General features: G+C 42.0%; 1 protein-coding gene across 2 annotated transcripts in view; it reads left to right on the plus strand.

The window, feature by feature from the left end:
* LOC101677661 (multidrug and toxin extrusion protein 2) overlaps nt 1–19,809 on the plus strand; it is a 67,361-nt gene that overhangs the window by 23,857 nt on the left and 23,695 nt on the right. For both annotated transcript variants that reach the window (XM_004776566.3, XM_004776568.3), the window contains 2 exons: nt 15,937–16,050; nt 17,400–17,467. In XM_004776566.3, coding sequence (XP_004776623.1) covers nt 15,937–16,050; nt 17,400–17,467 — 182 coding nt within the window. The remainder of the gene's footprint in view (nt 1–15,936; nt 16,051–17,399; nt 17,468–19,809) is intronic.

Genomic DNA, 19,809 nt, shown 5'->3' on the forward strand with positions numbered 1-19,809 from the left:
TCAGATCACAGTTCTTAATCATTTCAGATTCTTTCTGTTTCAAAGTCAAATTATTTCACTGGTTCTATAATAGCTTTGTTGAGTTATATGATACAGATACCTGTATGATATATAATATATAATATATATAACACATATATAATATATATTACAATAACTAATATATATAATCTATAATATACCACATATTATATATATTTAACATATAAAATGGTGTATAGGGGCACCTGGGTAGCTCAGTGGGTTAAAGCCTCTGCTTTCGGCTCAGGTCATGGTCCCAGGGTCCTGGGATCGAGCCCCGCATTGGGCTCTCTGCTCAGCAGGGAGTCAGCTTCTCTTCCTCTCTCTGCCTGCCTCTCTGCCTACCTCTGATCTCTGTGTGTCAGGGTCCTGGGATCGAGCCCCGCATCTTTAAAAAAAAAAAAGAAAGAAAGAAAAATCTCTGTCTTCATCGTGAGTCCCTGGCAACCACTAATCTGCTTTCAGTCTCTGTAGATTTACCTTTTCTGGACCATCATGAATATTTTATGTGGTATGTAAACCATCCGATTATGAGGCAAACTAAGGGCCTCTGCAGAGGTGGCTAATTACCAATGATCAATAAACAAGGTAAGGAAGGTGATCTCACATATCCCGTGTAAAGTGATTCTTAGCTCCTTGCTCAATTTTTGTCTGTTTTTATCCCCCACCACTGCTTAGTTGTTGTTTTTTTTTTTAAAGATTTTATTTATTTATTTGACAGAAATCACAAGTAGGCAGAGAGGCAGGCAGAGGGGTGGGGAAGGCAGTCTTTCCACTGAGCAGAGAGCCCGATGCGGGGCTCGATCCCAGGACCCCGAGATCACTACCTGCAGAAGGCAGAGGCGTAAGCCTGTGAGCCACCCAGGTGCTGCTTGGTTTTAATGATGGAGGGGAAGGGCCATATCTAAATGGGTTTTTATAAACATAAATGCGTATTTGGGACCCTCTGCAGATTCAGCTCATTGTACAAGGTTGGTGGATCCTTTAATAATGTTGGGAGGAGGGGTAGGATTTTGGTATGGACTGATTTACCTGTTGTGAAATTATTAACTATTTAACATCCTTTAATTAATCATTTGTCTAAATATTCCTTCAGTGCTTACATAAGACCCCAAAACTTAGAATTGACAATTTAGACTTCCCAGACATTTAAACATTGGTTGTAAATTTATCACTTTCACACTTTTAATTAAAACCTTAGGTTTAATCTGTCAATCCCATAAATGCTTCAAACCACCTTAAAAACAGTTTTGAGATTATAACAAAATGTTTGGGGGCTGGTGGCTCAGTCGGTTAAGCAGCTGCCTTTGGCTCAGGTCATGATCCCAGGGACCTGGGGCTTCCTGCTCAGCAGGGAGTCTGCTTCTCCCGTCCCCCAAACCCACTTGTGTTCTCTCTCTCTGTCAAATAAATAAAATCTTGGGGCGCCTGGGTGGCTCAGTGGTTTGGGCTGCTGCCTTCGGCTCGGGTCATGATCTCAGGGTCCTGGGATTGAGCCCCGCATCGGGCTCTCTGCTCCGCGGGAAGCCTGCTTCCCTCTCTCTCTCTCTCTGCCTGCCTCTCTGCCTACTTGTGATCTCTGTCTGTCAAATAAATAAATAAAATCTTTTAAAAAAATAAATAAATAAATAAAATCTTTTTTTTTTTTTAAAGATTTTATTTATTTATTTGACAGAGATCACAAGTAGGAGCAGGCTCCCCGCTGAGCAGAGAGCCCGATGGGGGGCTCGATCCCAGGACCCTGGGATCATGACCTGAGCCGAAGGCAGAGGCTTTAACCCACTGAGCCACCCAGGCGCCCCTCAAATAAATAAAATCTTTAAAAAAAAAGATTATATACAACATGTTTAATGATTATCAAACTAATAGGTTTCTCACACTAGACTCATTTACAGAAGTCTTAATTTGAAAAATATGAATTTGTTTTTTTCATTTTCTTTTTTCTCATTCTTACTTCTGCTCTTATTTCTCCTCCAGGAATGATTTTAGTCCACCGGCCTATAGGGCAAAGTGACCTTCTCCGATGGGCTGGGTTTAAGGATGCTGGTGGCAGGCAGTGGTTCGGGGGGTTGACTTGGACTTGTCTTTCTGGATAGTGCCCTGTGTCTGTGACCTGGCATAAGAGCCCTTCCCCTCCCTATGGGTAGACTTTTCCATTACATCAAGTATTTCCAAAGTACTGTTTATGACCACTCAGATGCGGTTTTTTCCACCCCCCCAAGATACTTGTACTAAGTGTTTTTTTTCCTCCGCTTTGTCATCCAGCCTGATATTTATGTAGCTTCAAAGCCTTGTTCTGACTGTGTTGTCCCCATAGCACAGCCTGAAGCCTCTTTTGCAGCTGCTTGCTCTGTATGGGGCCTGTGTGGATCTGGTGGCCCGAAGTCCAAGGCCTTTGGTCAGTCCAGCTCACTGAAACTGAAATTGTTTTCCTTTCTGATCAATTGCCATGGACCAGCACCCCAACAACTTGTGTCCAGAATGTATGAGAGCAACTTGTCCTGTCTCTTGAGCCAGCTTTCTCTATTCTACCATTAAGTCGTTCTGTTTCAGGCATTTCTTTCATAAATAGCACATTACCCTCTTCTCTCCAAGGATCTCTAATTTCAAATCCGTGGCTTTACTCTTTTGCATTTATCGTAACTAAAACATGGTAGGACGCACTTACTAGGAATTACTTACTTTATGTTTTCTCTTTTTGCGTGGTTTGTTTACTCCCTACCCCCCTCTTCCTGTATTTGTCAGTTGTCTGTCTGTCTGTCTTTGTTGTATTCTTACTGTAACCCCTCTTCATTTGGGATGCAGTGGGCACGCCGCTTGCCTCATCGTTCAACACGTTGACTCGTTGACTCTGGATCCAGACCACCTCTGTTCAGGTCCCGCCTCTTCAGTGGAAACTGGGACTATTACCCAACTTCCATGTCTCTGTTTCCCCACATGTGAAATAGCAGTCCTAAAAACAGGACCTACGTCCTCTCATTGTTGAGAGGATTGATGGAGTTACCCACATGAAGGGTTTAGGACAAAGACTGTGACATAAGGCATTCAACGAAGGGTACTGGATACCTGTGTCTTGCCCTTACCTGGTTTCAGTGGTTTTCCAGTTCCAAACCTTTCTCATTGTGCTCTCCAACTTTTTATTTGCAAAATGCTCACGCCCACTGAAAAGTACAAAGAATGGTTTAGCGGTCATTCAGCCGCACGTTCTCTGAATTTCCCGACGGTTAACATTTTGCCATATTTGTTGTTCTTATTCCCTGTCCTTAGCCCCTTTTTAGCTACCCAACCTCCCCACCTTCTTCTGTTTTCCTGACACTCATCTTCCCAAGAGCCTCTGCTGGTTGTCTTGGAGAATGTCTTGGATCCATTTGTTTCCTCATGAGCAGAGGCAGAAGAAAGCATTTGGGTAGGAATGCTACATACAAGACTCAGCCCCTGTGGAGATCTGTGGTGTCAGGTGGTGTGGGTTTGGTCATTTGGCTGAAGCAGCGACTGCCAGATTTCCCCACTGGAAATACACATTCTCTCCTTCGTGACTAGAAAGCAGCCTGTAATGTGATGGAGAGTGTTTGACTCTCCATTGTGGCAATAAATTTTCATCCAATGGCTCTAATGTCCACTGCCAATTCTCACTTGAATAATTACTACGTTGGTGATTTCATATATTCTTAGATTATTAGGATGCATAGTTGGGACAGTTTGGATGCTTTCAGCTGTAAGTTACAAAAACCAAACGACCAACTCAATCTAGTGTAACCATTACAACTTCACATAACTGACCCGTGTGACTGGAAGTCTGAGGGTAGGTGTTTCGGTGTTCCATGCAAGGGGCTCTGGAACCTTGCGTGAAAATTACGTTTCCAGGAAAGGCAGGGATGATGGTGGTCCAGGCAACTTTCCTGCTCACTGTAATATTTGAAAATGCGTGTTTTTTCTTCTCTTTGTTTTCTTCCCAGAGAAGTTTGCAACCCTTCCCTGCCCTGCCTTCTCTTTTGCATTATCGTTCATTATAAGTTGAGTTGCAAATTTTAAAAAATTCTAATAAAACATTATTTTGTCGTATTTTGATTTATCAACATGTTTGAGATGCAGATATTTTCACTGTTGCTGCTTGAATCTTGTCCGTCCCTTCCAGATTCTTTTTATTTTTGATGACCTATATCTTTCAGTGGTCCTTTCAGGAAGGGCAGGTAAGGAGTAAACCCTTAGTGTGCGGGTGTCTTAAAAAAAAATTCTTAAAAAAAAAAAATGCCTTTATCGGGCACCTGGGTGACTCCGTTGGTTAACTCTCTGCCTTTGGCTCAGGTCATGAGCCCAAGGAGCTGAGATCGAGGCCCACATTAGGCTCCCTGCTCAACAGGGAGTCTGCTTCTCCCTCTGCGCCTCCCCCTACTTGTGCCTCACCCTCAAGAAATAAATTTCTTGGATATTGAATATTCAATATTCTTTTTTTTTTTTTTTAAGATTTTATTTATTTGTCAGAGAGAGCGAGCGAGAGCGAGCACAGGCAGACAGAGTGGAAGGCAGAGTCAGACGGAGAAGCAGGCTCCCTGCGGAGCAAGGAGCCCGATGTGGGACTCGATCCCAGGACGCTGGGATCATGACCTGAGCCGAAGGCAGCTGCTTAACCAACTGAGCCACCCAGGCGTCCCAAATATTCAATATTCTTGAATATTGCTGGGTTTAAAAATCTAAGTTGATAGTAGCTCTGCATGACTGATATGACACTATGTCCTTCTTGTTCTTGGTGACAAGTCTATCATCAACTGGGTTGTCTTTGTTTTGTAGATAATTGGGGATTTTCTCCTGTAGTTTTAAAGATTTTCTCTTCCTTTTTGTACTATAACATGGACACATGAGGATTTTTTAAAAAAAGTATCTTGTAGCCATTCAGTAAGCTTTCTTGATCTGAGGGCCTCCATTAAACCATGGGAAAGTTTAGCCCTTCCTTCTGTTTATTCTCCCATTTCTGACTGTCCTGTCCTCTCACTCAGGTAACCTTCCAGACTGCTTAATTTCTCTTCATATATTCTCTCTCCACAACTCTTTCCTGTGCTTTGAGAGAGCTCATTCCTATCTTTTGCGAAGTATCTTTTAAGCAGTGACTTGCCTAGTTTCTGATTTGTTTATTTATTTTTTATTATTTATTTATTATTTTAAATTTGCAACAGTTACATTCTTTATTTCTAAGATTACTTGGTCCTTTTTCTGCCTATCCTTATTTCAAAACTATTTATTTCTCAGAACTCTTACTTAAGAATTTTTCTTCAGGCTGCCCTATCATTTCTACTCTGTCAGGTGTAAATCTTTCCTATGTTGTTTTGTGGAGTTTATTTACTGGTATTAGATTTTAAAAAAAATCTGTTTATATCCTGGGTCATGAAACATATGTCTACCCACATTTTGTTAATTCCAGGGCTCATATTTTTTTGCATTTTTGTATCTCTAAAATTTAGAATTTCTCTTTCAGTTGATGTGCTAAAATGCCACATCGTCATTTAATTGGCAGATACTTTGTGGCTTATAATGATATCTTAGATGTGTTGAAAACCATACTTGATTTCATGAAGCGTCATCTGACATGCTAGCTACCTCAGAGTGTGGTTTCAATTGGCTTCTTTATGATTTTGTCTGTGACCTTATTTCCCAAGGGGATTGTCCTCCTTCTGAGTCCCATACATGCCCTGCCCATTTTTTTTAAAGCTTCTGTGTCTGTTCAGGTCAAATGAAACATACCTGCTCCAGTCCCAGTGTCTTAACTTGGGTTTCCTCACCATGACTGTACATCAGGTTCAAGCCCTCTCCTATACGCAGTGACCCTTTCTGCTCATGGCTCATTTGTGCCCATGGCTCTAGACTGACAGGCAGGTTTTCTAGGCTTTCAATGGGGGACAGCAAAGGGACAGTGCTTCCCTGGCTCTGAATGCTCCCTGCTCACCGGGGCTTATACCTTGACCCCTGACACTTGTCACCAGCCATAGCTGTAATGTAATTCATGTGGAACATTCTCCGTTGGTTCTTTTGTTGCTGTTGTTTTAATTAACATATAATGTATCACTGGTTTCAGGAGGAGAGGTCAGGGATTCATCAGTTTCATGTAACACCGGTGGTCATTACATCACCTGCCTCCTTAATGCCCATCACCCAGTTACCCCATCCCCCCACCTCCCTTCCCTCCAGCAACCCTCTGTTCCCTGTAGTTAAGGGTCTTTTGTGGTTTGTCTCTCTCTGTTATATATATTTTTTCCTTTAAGATTCTATTTATTTATTTATTTGACAGAGAGAGAGATTACAAGTAGGCAGAGAGGGAGGCAGAGAGAGAGGGGAAAGCAGGCTCCCTGCTGAGCAGAGAGCCTGATGTGGGGCTTGATCCCAGGACCCTGAGACCACGGCCTGAGCCAAAGGCAGAGGTATAACCAACCCACTTAGCCACCCAGGCGCCCCATGTCTCCCTCTGTTTTCATCTTGTTTTATTTTTTCTTCTCTTCCCCTGTTATCCTGCTTTGTTTCTTAAATTTCACACATGAGTGAAATCATATGATAATTGTCTTTCTCTGAATGACTTAATTCGCTTAGCATAATACCCTCTAGTTCCATCCATGTTATTACCAATGGCAAGATTTCATTTCTTTTGATGGCTGTGTAGTATTCCACTGTGTGTGTGTGTGTGTGTTTGTATACACATACATATATATATATATTCACATATATATATACACACATATATACACACACATATATATACACATATATACATATATACACACACACACATATATATACATATATATATGTACACACACACACACACACACACACTACATCTTTATCCACTCATCTGTCGCTGGACATCTAGGCTCTTTCCATAGTTTGGCTCTTGTGGACATTGCTGCTATAAATATTGGAGTACAGGTGCCCCTTCAGATCACTACATTTGTGTCTATGGGTTCCCAGTAGTGGAACTGTTGGGTTGTAGGTAGCTCTATTTCAACCTTAGGAGGAACCTCCATACTGTTTTCCAGAGTGGCTGCACCAGCTTGCATTTCCACCAACATTGTAGAAGGGTGCCCCTTTCTCTGCATCCTCGCCAACATCTGTTGTTTCTGCACTTGTTAATTTTAATTATTCTGACTGGTATGAGGTGGTATCTCACTGTGGTTTTGATTTGTAGTTCCCTGATGCCGAGTGATGTCAAGCACTTTTTCTTATGTCTGTTGGCCAATTATTATGTCTCTTTGGAGAAATGTCTATTCATGTCTTTTGCCCATTTCTTGATTAGATTATGTGCTCTTTGGGTGTTGAGTTTGAGAAGTCCTTTATAGGTTTTGAACACTAGCCCTTTATCTGATACGTCATTTGCAAATATCTTCTCCCATTCTGTCAGTTGTCTTTTGGTTTTGTCGACTGTTTCCTTTGCTGTACAAAAGGTTTTTATCTGGATAAAGTCTCAACAGTTCATTTTTGCTTTTGCTTCCCTTGCCTTTGGAGACTGTCTGGCAAGAAGTTGTTGTGGCCAAGGTCACAGAGGTTGCTGCCTATGTTCTCCTATAGGATTTTGATGGATTCCTGTCTCCCATTTAGGTCTTTCTTTCATTTTGAGTCTATTTTTATGTATGATGTAAGGAAATGGTCTAGTTCCATTCTTCTGCATGTGGCGGTCCAATTTTCCCAACAACATTTGTTGAAGAGACTGTCCTTTCCATTGGATATTTTTTCCTGCTTTGTTGAAGATTAGTTGACCATAGAGTTGGGGGTCAATTTCTGGACTTTCTTTTCTGTTCCACTGATCTATGTGTCTGTTTTGTGCAAGTACCATACTGTCTTTATGATAACAGCTTTCTAATAGACGCTTGAAGTCCAGAATTGTGATGCCAACAGCTTTGGTTTTCTTTTTCAACATTCTTTTGGCTATTTGGGGGTCTTTTCTTGTTCCATACAAATTTTAGGATTTTTTTGTCCCAGCTCTGTGAAAAAAGTTGATGATATTTTGTTAGGGATTGCACTGAATGTGTAGATTGCTCTAGGGAGCATAGACATTTTAACAATATTTGTTCTTCCAATCCATAAGCATGGAACGTTTTTCTATTTCTTTGTGTCTTCCTCAATTTATTTCATGAGCATTCTGTAGTTTTCTGTGTGCATACCCCTTGCCTCTTTGGTTAGGTTTATTCCTACCTATCTTATGGTTTTGGGTACAATTGTAAATGAGATGGACTGCTTAATTTCTCTTTCTTCTGTCTCATTGTTAGTGTATAGAAATGCGATTAATTTCTGTGTGTTGATTTGATATATCCTGCCACTTTGCTGAATTCCTGTATGAGTGCCAGCAATTTTGAGGTGGAGTCTTCTGGGTTTTCTACACAGAGTATCATGTCATCTGCAACAAATGAGAGTTTGGCTTCTTCTTTGCCAATTCGGATACCTTTTATTTCTTTTTATTGTCTGATTGCTGAGGCTAGGGCTTCTAGTACTATGTTGAATGGCAGTGGTGATAGTGGACAGCGCTGCCATATTCCTGACCTTAGGGAAAAAGCTCTCAGTTTTCCCACATTAAGAATGATATTTGCTGTGGGGTTTTTGTATATGGATTTTATGATATTGAGGTATGTACCTTCCATCCCTACACTTTGAAGAGTTTTGATCAAGGAATGATGCTTTGTCAAAAGCTTTTTAAGCATCTACTGAGAGTATCATATGGTTCTTCTTTCTTTTATTAATGTATTATATCACATTGATTGATCTGTGGATGTTAAGCCAGCATTGCAGCCCAGGAATAAATCCCACTTGGTTGTGGAGAACAATCCTTTTAATGTACTGTTAGATCCTATTGACTACTATTGTGGTGAAAATTTTTGCATCTGTGTTCATTAGGGATATTGGTCAGTAATTCTTTTTGATGGGCTCTTTGTCTGGTTTTGGGATCAAGGTAATGCTGGCCTCATAAAAAGAGTTTGGAAGTTTTCCTTCCATTTTGGTTTTTTGAAACAGCTTCAGAAGAATAGGTATTAATTCTTTAAACATTTGGTAGAATTCCCCTGGGAAGCCGTCTGGCCCTGGGCTCTTGTTTATTGGGAGATTTTTGATGACTGCTTCAATTTCCTTGCTGATTATGGGTCTGTTCAGGTTTTCTATTTCTTCCTGGTTCAGTTTTGGTAGTTTATATCATGGATCCATTTCTTCCAGATTATCTAATTTGTTGGTATTTCTTCAGTGTTGGTTGTGATCTCCCCTCTTAAATTCATGATTTTATCTACTTGGCTCCTTTCTCTTTTATTTTTGATAAGTCTGGCCAGGGGTTTATCAATCTTATTAATTCTTTCAAAGAACCAGCTCTTAGTTTTATTGATCTGTTCTACTCTTCTTTTGGTTTCTATTTCATTGGTTTCTGCTCTAATATTAATTATTTCTCTTCTGCTAGGCGTAGGCTTTATTTGTTTTTCTTACTCCCACTCCTTTAGGTGTAAGGTTAGGTTGTGTATGTGAGACCTTTCTTGTTTTTTTGGGAAAGGCTTGTAGTGCTATATATGTCCCTCTTAAAAGATCACCTTTGTTGCATACCAAAGGTTTTGAACAGCTATGTTTTCATTTTCATCTTTTTCCATGAATTTTTAAAGTTCTTCTTTAATTTCCTGGTTGACCCATTCATTCTTTAGTAGGATGGTCTTTAGCCTCCATGTATTTGGGTTCTTTCCAACTTTCCTCATGTGATCGAGTTTCAGTTTCAAAGCATTATGGTCCAAAAATATACAGGGAATGAACCTAGTCTTTTGGTACCAGTTGAGACCTGATTTGTCCCAGGATGTGATCTATTCTGGAGAATGTTCCTTGTGTAATAGAGATTAATATGTATTTTGTTGCTTTGGGATGGCATGTTCTTAATATATCTGTGATGTCCATCTGGTCCAGTGTGTCATTCAAAGCTTTTATTTCCTTGTTGATCTTCTGCTTAGATGATCTGTCCATTGCAGAGAGGGGGTTGTTAAAAATCCCCTACTATTATTGTGTTATTATTGATTTCTTTAATTTTGTTATTAATGAGCTTATGTAATTGGCTGCTCCCATGCTTGGGGCATAAATATCTACAATGTTAGATCTTCTTGTTGGATAGACCTCATAATTATGACATAGTGTCCTTCCTCACCTCTTATTACAGTCTTTGGTTTAAAATATATTTTGTTTGATATAAGGCTTGCCATCCCAGCTGTCTTTTGATGTCCATTAGCATGATAAAGGGTTTTCTACCTCTTCAACTTCAATCTGGAGGTATCTTTGGGTCTAAAATGAGTCTCTTGCAGACAGCATATAAATGAGTCTTGCCTTTTTTATTCAGTCTGATATCCTGTGTCTTCTGATTGGGGGCATTTAGCCCATTTACATTCAGGATAGATATTGAAAGATATGAATTTAGTGCCATTGTATTGCCTGTAAGGTGACTGTCACTGTGTATTGTCTCTGTTCCTTTCTGGTCTATGTTACTTTTGTGCTCTCTTTTTGCTTAAAGGATCCCTTTTAATATTTCTTGTAGGGCTGGTTTGGTGACATGAATTCTTTTAGTTTGTCCTGACATTTTTTTTTTAAATCACTCCTATTTTGAATGACATTCTAGCTGGGTAAAGTATTCTTGGCTGCATATTTTTCTCATCACCCTGAATATATCATATCCATGGTTTCTGGCCTACCAGGTTTCTGTGGACAGGTCTGCTGCCAATTTAGTATTTCTACCATTGTAGGATACAGATCTTTAGTCCTGAGCTGCTTTCAGGATTTTCTCCTTTTCTCTTGAGATTTGTAAGTTTCATTATCATATGTTGGGGTGTTGACCTATTTTTATTGACTTTGAGGGAGGTTCTCTCTGCCTCCTGGATTTTGATGTCCGTTTTCTTCCCCACATTAGGGAAGTCTCCACTATACCTTGTGCCCAGTATATCTTGTGCCCCTCTTTTTCTCTTTCCTCTTCTGGTATCCCAATTATTCTAATATTGTTTCACTTTATGGTATCACTTAGCTCTCAAATTCTCCCCTTGTTGTTTATCACTCTTTTTCTCAACTTCTTTATTCTCCATTGTTTGGTGTTCTATATCACTAATTCTCTCTTCTGCCTCATTTATCCTAGCAAGAGCCTCCATTTTTTTATTGCATCTCATTGACAATATTTTTCACTTTTAAAAAATTATTTATTTTTAAAATTTCTTTTCAGTGTTCCAGAATTCATTGCTTATGTACCACACCCAGTGTTCCATGCAATACATGCCCTCCATAATACCCACCACCAGTTAGATTTTAGTTCTTTTACTTCTCCAGAAAGGGTTTCTCTAGTGTCTTCTATGCTTTTTTCAAGCCCAGCTAATATCCTTGTAATCATTATTCCTAACTCTAGTTCCAACATCTTAACTTATGTCCATATTGATTAGGTCCCTTGCAGTCAGTACTGCTTCTTGTTCTCTTTTTTGATAGTCACCTTTTGATACTTCTCCGTCTTGTTGTTCTATCCAGAGAAGAATAGATGAATGATAGAACAAAATGCAAAATGGCAACAATGACCCCAGAAAAATATATGCTAAACAAATCAGAAGATACCTGAAACTGGAGGTCAGGGGAGAAAGAAAAAAAAAGAGTATAATTAGACAGATGAGCAGAATAGAGCAATACATTGGATTTTGTGTGTATTTTTTTTTTTTATTTTAGAAAACTAGACCCCAAAATTGTGAAGAAATAATTGTAAAAGATAAAATTAAATACACTGAAAAGATAGAACTGCAAAGATGAAAATTTTAAAAGCCTTTAACAAAACAAAACAAATGAAGAAACAACAACATAAAAGAGAATATGATCCGACATTAGATTTTGACTATATTTTAGTCTGTTAGAAGAAGTTGCATCCCAAAATTATAAAGAAAGAAAAACTTACATAATGAAGGGATAGAATGTAACTGTAAAAATGAAAATCAAAAAATATTTTTAAAAGTTGATAAAATAAGAAATTGGTTGAGAAGGAAAGAAAAAAATGAAAGTTGAAAGACTAAGGAATCATGGGGGAAAAACCACAAGTTCTATGTGCTGTATTCCCCTAGCGCTGGAGTTTTGCAATTCTCATTGATCTGTAAACTTGATGGCCGGATGATCTTACTGATTTTCTGGCGGAGGGACCTGTTGTGTGGCATTTCCAGTGTATTTGCCTGAGGTGGACTTGCACCACCCTTGCTAGGGACCGAGCTAAGCAATCTGCTCAGGTTTGCTTTTGGAGCTTTTTTTCCCTGAGCGCTTTCCATACTGCTTTGGGAAGGACAGAAATGAAAATGGTGGCCTCCTAATCTCCAGCCTGGAGGAGCTGAGTGCTCAGGGTCCCATTCTCAGTGCACCCTTGGAGGAAAGCACTCAATCCCTCCCATCTCCCTGGTTTCCGGCTGCTGCTCTGTGCTCACCCAGCCTGCGACCGAGTGTCTCTGACACTCAGCCCTGTTTGGCGTCTCCAAACCTAGCCGATTCCTGCTGTGCGCTCTCACGCTGGGGGTCTCCCCGGATCTGCCACTTGTGGGGTCCTTGCTGGAAGAGCAGTGGCCCAACTGTGCTGTGGATCATGGTTTAAGGTAACCCTGAGCTGAGAGCCCCCACCTTGGCTCTGTCTCTGCAGCCGGCTTCCCCACTCCGATACCTGGGGCTCTGCCACACTTAGACACCCTCAATCCTTCTGTGACCCAGCAGGTCCTGAGACCACACTGTCCCCACGAGGGCTCCACCCCTACTTAGCCTCTGGAGTGATGTCACTCAGTGAAGCAGACTTGTACAAGTTTCAATTTTGTGCTTTCCTGCTCTACTGCTTGCTGGGACCTGGCCCCTCCCCCCATGGTCTATCTTCCTATATGTCACCTCAGATTCACTTCTCCCCACATCATTCCTTCCAGATGGTGGTCGATTTTCTGTTCCTAGAATTGCTGCTCTTCTTGTCTTCAGTCTCCGGTTGAGTTTGCAGGTGTTAAGAATGATTTGATAGCAAATCCTGGGACCTGGAATTCCTGGGACCAGACGAAATTAAGATCTATTCCTCTCCCATCTTCCTCCATTCGTTCTTTTTTTTCTTTTTTTAAAAAAGATTTTATTTATTTATTTGAGAGAGAGAAAATGAGAGCGAGAGAGAGCATGAGAAGAGGGCAGGTCAGACAGAGAAGCGGACTCCCCACCAAACAGGGAGCCCGATGCAGGACTCAATCCTGGGACTTTAGGATCATGACCTGAGCTGAAGGCAGTCGCCCAACCAACTGAACCACCCAGGCACCCCTCCATTCGTTCTTGATGTTGTTTTCCCCTCAAGCCTTCTCCTCCAAATTTGGGGGTGGGGTGGGGTCCTAGGCCCTCTCTTCCCTTGGAACCCAGTAAGGTGAGTGGCAAGATGGCTCTTGGTACCTTTCTTTGTTCTTATGATACAAGAATTCCTCAGTGTTTTTCAGTGCCTTCTTCCCCTCCCCCTTCTTCCCCTCTCCTACCCTGGACCTTAGATCTGAAGCACTGAGTTTCTCACACTCAATTCATGGTGCATGGATGTCGTGTCTTATAGGGCTCCTCTCTGTTTTAGACTGTTTCTCCCTCCATTTCGTAATTCGTATCCTCCTCCCTCAGGGCTCCCTCTCTGTGCTTTGTATATGTCTTCATTTGCATCTTTGAAAACTGCAAATTGGTTTTATTGTTTTTGGCCCACATATATGTTTATACTTGCCTAATAGTATTATAGTTCAGATTTCTCCCCCATCCCCATAATTTTTTTTCACTTGCTACAGAGATTGGCAAACAGCCTCATGGACCCGATCCAGCTGCAGCTTGTTTCTGTAACCAAAGTTTGACTGGAACACAGCCATGCCTAATCACTTGCACGTTGCCAGTGGCTGTTTCCTTGCTGCTACAGTGGCACAGATTGTCTGGCCAGCAATGTTGAAAATATTTACTATTTGGCCCTTTACAGAAGAAGTTTATTGACCTTTCTGATTTAGCACGATATTGTGTTGTTTTGTTTTAAGTCGTACTGAAACATACATAACCTAAAATACACCATCTTCTTTGAAGGGTGTAGTTAAGTAGTGTGAAAGCACATTCACTCTGTACGACCACCACCACCAGCATCCATCTCCAGAACTTTTTTAATCCCACAAAACTGGAACTCTGTCCCCATTAAAGAGAAACTCCTATTCCCCCTCCTTCCATCCCGGAGCAACCACCGTTCCATCATTCTGCTATCTGTCTCCGGTTTGACTTCTTTAGATATCTCACAGAAGTGGAATCGTATACAGTATTTGTCTTTTTGCGTCTTAGCATAGTGTCCTCAGGGTTCATCCCTGTTGCAGCACCTGTCAGGCCCTCCTTCCCTTTTTTTTTTTTTAAGATTTTATTTATTTATTTGACAGACAGAGATCACAAGTAGGCAGAGAGGCAGGCAGAGAGAGAGCAGGGGGAAGTATGCTTCCCGCTGAGCAGAGAGCCCGATGTGGGGCTTGATCCCAAGACCCCGGGATCATGACCTGAGCCAGAGGCAGAGGCTTTAACCCACTGAGCCACCCAGGCACCCCGGCCCTCCTTCCTTTTTAAGGCGGAATCATACTCAGTTGTTATGTCTGTGTTGCATTCTGCGTATCCACTCATCTGTCGGTGGACATTTGGGTCACATCCACCTCTTGGCTCTTGGGAATAATGCTGCTGTGACCACAGGTGTGCAGACAGTTCCTGGAGGTCATGCTTTCAGTTATTTCTATGTATATTCAGAGGTGATATTCTAGATCATAGGATACTTTTATTTTTAATATTTTGAGGAACCGTCACACTACTTTTCCACAGTAGCTGCCCCATTTTAGATTCCCCCCAATAGCGCACAAGGGTTACAATTGATCCTCACCAAGAGGTGTTATTTTCTATTTCTTTCTATTTTTTTTTTAAGATTTTATTTATTTATTTGACAGAGAGATCACAAGGAGGCAGAGAGACAGGTGGCGGGGCGGGGAGCAGGCTCCCTGCTGAGCAGAGAGCCCAATGCGGGGCTTGATCCCAGGACCCTGAGATCATGACCTGAGCTGAAGGCAGAGGCTTAACCCACTGAGCCAATCAGGTGCCCCTTCTGTTTCTTTTTTAAAGAAGCCATTCTAATGGGTGAGGTACCATCTTATTACTGTAATTTTGATCTTCATTTCCCGAATGGTTAGTGATGTTGAACATTCTTCCATGTGCTTGTTGGCTGTTTGCATATCTTCTTTGGAGAAATGTCTGTGCAAGTCCTTTGCTCATTTTTTAGTTAGATTGTTTTGTCGTTTTTTGTATATTCTGCTTATCTTGATATCTCCATATCCTTACCAGATACATGATTTGCAAATATTTTTTCCTGTTCCACAGGCTGTCAGATTCTGTTCTGGTGACTGTGTCCTTGGATATACAGAAGTTTTAAATTTTGATGTAGTTGGGAGGTTCTGTTTTTACATTATTTGCCCATGGGCAGTCTATTTTCAGATCTAACCATATTGCCATATACAGATCTGGTGTTCTGCTTTTAACCGTAATATGCATTGATCAGAGTCTGCTTCTCTAGCTTCCTAGTGATGATCTCCTCGATGCCCCCAGTAGCCTACACCCACACCCTGCCTCAGTGAACAGCCTACATCTGTTCTCACAGAGCTCTATCAAAGGGTCTCTACCATTTATACCCAGGCATGAAATGTGCGGATGGGAGGGCATATACATAATTTAGTTTCACTAAGTATTGTCAGCCTTGTCCCCACCATCTCAAACTCTGGTCTTGTTTGACATCTTTAAAATGTATTATTTTTCTGGATGATTGTGGTTGCAGTCTCTGGCCATTTGGAGGAGGAGATACCAACAGAATTGTTGGTATCAGAGACTGCTGCAAAGTAAAAGCCGTTTCCTTTCTTCCCTGTTCTCCAGGTTGGACTTGGGACTGTTTCCAAGAATGGGGCTCCTACATCCAGCTGGCTATTCCCAGTATGTTCATGGTGTGCATTGAGTGGTGGACCTTTGAGATTGGAACCTTCCTCGCAGGTTTGTTAATGGTCCAGCAGAAATCCGAGAGCAGCCTGGCCGCCCTTGTCTCCAGGGCTTCTCAAGAGCCATGGGCCTTACTCCCCCTTCTTTCCCATTGTGTCAGATGTTCTTGGAAGTTTCAACATAGGTTTAAATCCTTGTCCAGCTGTAACCATATTCAAGTTGAGTGGGGCTTTTAGCTCTGCCCCCTGCCCTTTACTTTAAGGATTCGGAAAGGGAGGCCCCAATTAAAAGGTTTGGCAAGGTCATGGAGAGGAGGAGCAGAAACCCCAGTCTGGGTCTCCTGACTCAGACCCTCCGCTTCCACTGACTTTTGCTAGAGATCATGCAAGTTTTTAAGCCATTTACAAACACAGAGTTCCTCATTTGGCTGTTTTTTCTTTTTTTAAAAAAAAATTTTTTTTTAAAGATTTTATTTATTTATTTGACAGACAGAGATCACAGGTAGACAGAGAGGCAGGCAGAGAGAGAGAGGAGGAAGCAGGCTCTCCGCTGAGCAGAGAGCCCGTTGCAGGGCTTGATCCCAGAACCCTGGGATCATGACCTGAGCCGAAGGCAGAGGCTTTAACCCACTGAGCCACCCAGGCGCCCCTTTGCTGTGTTTTCAATGTGATCTTTGTTTCTATCAGAGATCTGATAATTTGGTCATAAGTTTTCACCTTAGCCATCTTACTGCTAGTAAGGCAATAGAGGAAATAATAGAGACAAAGGATCTGGGGACAGTTGAATATTCCTGTCATCCCGCCATGCTCTATACAGAGTTCCGCTGCATTCTGTCTTTCCCCTCCCATACTGTGACCCTATGGCTCCCAGGAATGACCTGCAACCCCAGGAGTCTTGTTGTTTTCTACTCTAAACCTGACGTTTTGTTCCTCGGTGGAGCAGGGGCCTGTAGATTGAACCTGTATTAGGTCTTAGCCACCCCAATGCTTGGAATCGTCCTGGGAGCAGACATCTGGGGCTCTCCTCAGCATGCATAGTGAATTGTGCCACTGGGTTATGCTTCTGGGCCCAATCCTGGCTTCTTTTTAAATTCTTTTTTTTTTTTTTTTTTTTTTTTTAAAGATTCATGTATTTATTTGAGGGAGAAAAAGAGAGCATGCACATGAGTTGGGGGAAAGGGCCAATGGAGAGAACCTTCAAGCAGACTCCCGTGACGCTCAGTGTCTCAACCCATGAGATCATGACCTGAGCTGAAACCAAGAGGTGGACCCTTAACCGACTGAGCCACCCAGGCACCCTCTCGATTCTTCTAAATTAAGATCTATTCTAGTTTCCTAAGGAAAATGTTTGTTTTAACCCACCTTCTAAGTTGTGTTTTGTATGTGTCTGTGCCTATATTTCAGGTCTGATTAGTGTGACAGAGCTTGGGGCCCAGGCCATCATTTACGAACTGGCTTCTGCAGCCTACATGGTAAGACCTTCAGGGTGAGACCTGGCACTTTCTCTGCATAAACTCTGCTGGGCCATTGTCACTGCCTTCATTCAGCCCTCCATGCCATGCTCCAGGGAGAGAGGAGACAGACAGACAGCAGGGGAGGGAGCACAGCATACCTGGGGGAACATGGAGTTTGGAGCCAGACATTGGGTTTGAGTCCTGCTGTGCTGTTCCCTAACTGTGCACCTGTGGATTCATTACTTAACCTTTCCAAGCTTCACTTTTCTCATCTACAAAATGGGAAAAACAGTATGTATGTAGCAGGTGAAGACTGAATAGGATAGAAAATGTGTTAAAGTACTTAGCACAGTGCCTGGCATGTCTATTCAACAATTAGGGAGTTGGTGCTAGGACCTGATGGAGAGGGGGACAAAGACAGTCCCTGCCCTCTCGTGGCCTGTGGTTTGGCAGGGAGACGGAGATAAAGAAGTAAACAGGTACACAAGAACATTACAAACATAGATGACACATCCCTTAGAGGAAGCAAAAAAAAAAAAAAAAAAAGGTCTGAGATGCATAAAAATAGAGATGGATACCTTTTTAGGGAGGACAATCAGAAACCATTCTTCTGAGTTACTTGGTAAGCTGAGACTGGAATGGGGAGTGGGAGGCAGCCCGGGAAGCCAGAGGCTAAGAGCTGACTGCACGGCTCCCCAGTGGAAGAGAGCACGTGGCATGTTCCGGGACTCAAAACAGGAACCTGGGCTAATGAGGAAGGAAGGGTGTGACACATAGAAGCTGGCTTAAGGGAGCACAGGTGGTTGGGCAGTTCTGGAGCAGGCTACTGGAATCATCTAGGTGAGCACATAGGATGCTGCTGGTGGACCGGGAGAAAAGTGAGTTAGTTGTGTTGTAGTTGGATAACTGTGTCTTGTACTTCTTGATTCTTTTGGAATATTCCAAACCTGTACAGATACTCCTCTTTGTTTGTTTGTTTGATTCTTTTATTTTTTTTAAAGTTCAACAAACACCATCTGGGATTATGGGCCATTTTTGTTTCCATGTATTTTTTTTTTAAAGATTTTATTTATTTATTTGACAGACAGAGATCACAAGTAGGTGGAGAGGCAGGCAGAGAGAGACAGGGGGAAGCAGGCTCCCTGCCGAGCAGAGAGCCCGATGCGGAACTCGATCCCAGGACCCTGGGATCATAACCTGAGCCGAAGACAGAGGTTTTAACCCACTGAGCCACCCAGGTGCCCCACCATGTATTTTTTCTTTTTATTCTTAAAAATGAAAACTTTTTTTTTTTTTTAGTGGGGATTGATGACGTTGTTTACGAATACAAATGGAGAGTGTCTAGGAGAAAACTGCAAGATGTAGAAGTCAGGAATAGGACAACCCAGCCAAAAGGGAGGGCAGGCCAGTTGGAATGAAGGAAATCAGGAGAATGTGTCATACAGGAGGCAGGTGATAAAGAACCATTCACAGACGGAATGACAATTGGGTGGGGGCTCCTGGGAGGGGCTCCGCATTAGGTGAGGATGGAAAGTGTCCGTTAGATTTCGCGTCATCGGAGACCTTTGGGGGAAGCAAGAGCCATGGCGAAGGAGCAGAGGCTGCTGAGGTACAGTTCTGTCTGGAGGTTTGGTAGTTGATGGTGGAAAATGATCCCATCAAGGGAGGGTTTTGGTGTTGCTTCTTTATTTTCATGGGGCTGCTAGAGCTTGTGATAGCTAAGTGGTCAACAGTACTACCTTCTACATTTGTCCTCTTCAGATCTTCTGTTTTTCTACCTGCTCTGTCATAGCCTTCCTTTGTTTTTTTTTTTTTTTATTTTTAATTGTGCTAAAACCCACATAATATAAAATATACCGTCTTTTAAAAATTAATTTATTTGAGGGAGGGTGCACAAGAGAGAGCACAAGCAGGGGTGTGGGGGGGCAGGGTAGAGGCAAAGGGGGAAGCAGATACCCCGCTGAGCATGGAGCCTGATGCCCGAGCTCAATCCCAGGACCTGGATCATGAGCTGAGGTGAAGGCAGATGCTTAGTGACTGAGTCACCCAGGTGCCCCCAAATTTAGAATCTTAACCAATTTTAACTGTGCAATTTATTTCTGTTAACATTGTTGAGCTGCCAAGCTCCAGAGCCTTTTTGTTCCATAAAACTCTAAATTCTACCCATTCCACAGTTACCTGCTCCCCCTGCCCTCAGCCTCTAGCAACCACTGTTCTGCTTTCTGTTTCTTGTCACAGGCTTTCCTTTGTTAGAGGCAGTAAGCCAATAATTCTTCATTATTTCCTATGGGAAAAAAACAAGTCCCCACAGGGGTGAACATCCAGTCAAAATCACAAAATACAAAGAAATAATCCACCGT

Source organism: Mustela putorius, unplaced genomic scaffold (assembly GCF_011764305.1).
Source record: "Mustela putorius furo isolate JIRA1106 unplaced genomic scaffold, ASM1176430v1.1 tig00000731_pilon_pilon_pilon, whole genome shotgun sequence".
Classification (NCBI taxonomy): Eukaryota; Metazoa; Chordata; class Mammalia; order Carnivora; family Mustelidae; genus Mustela; species Mustela putorius.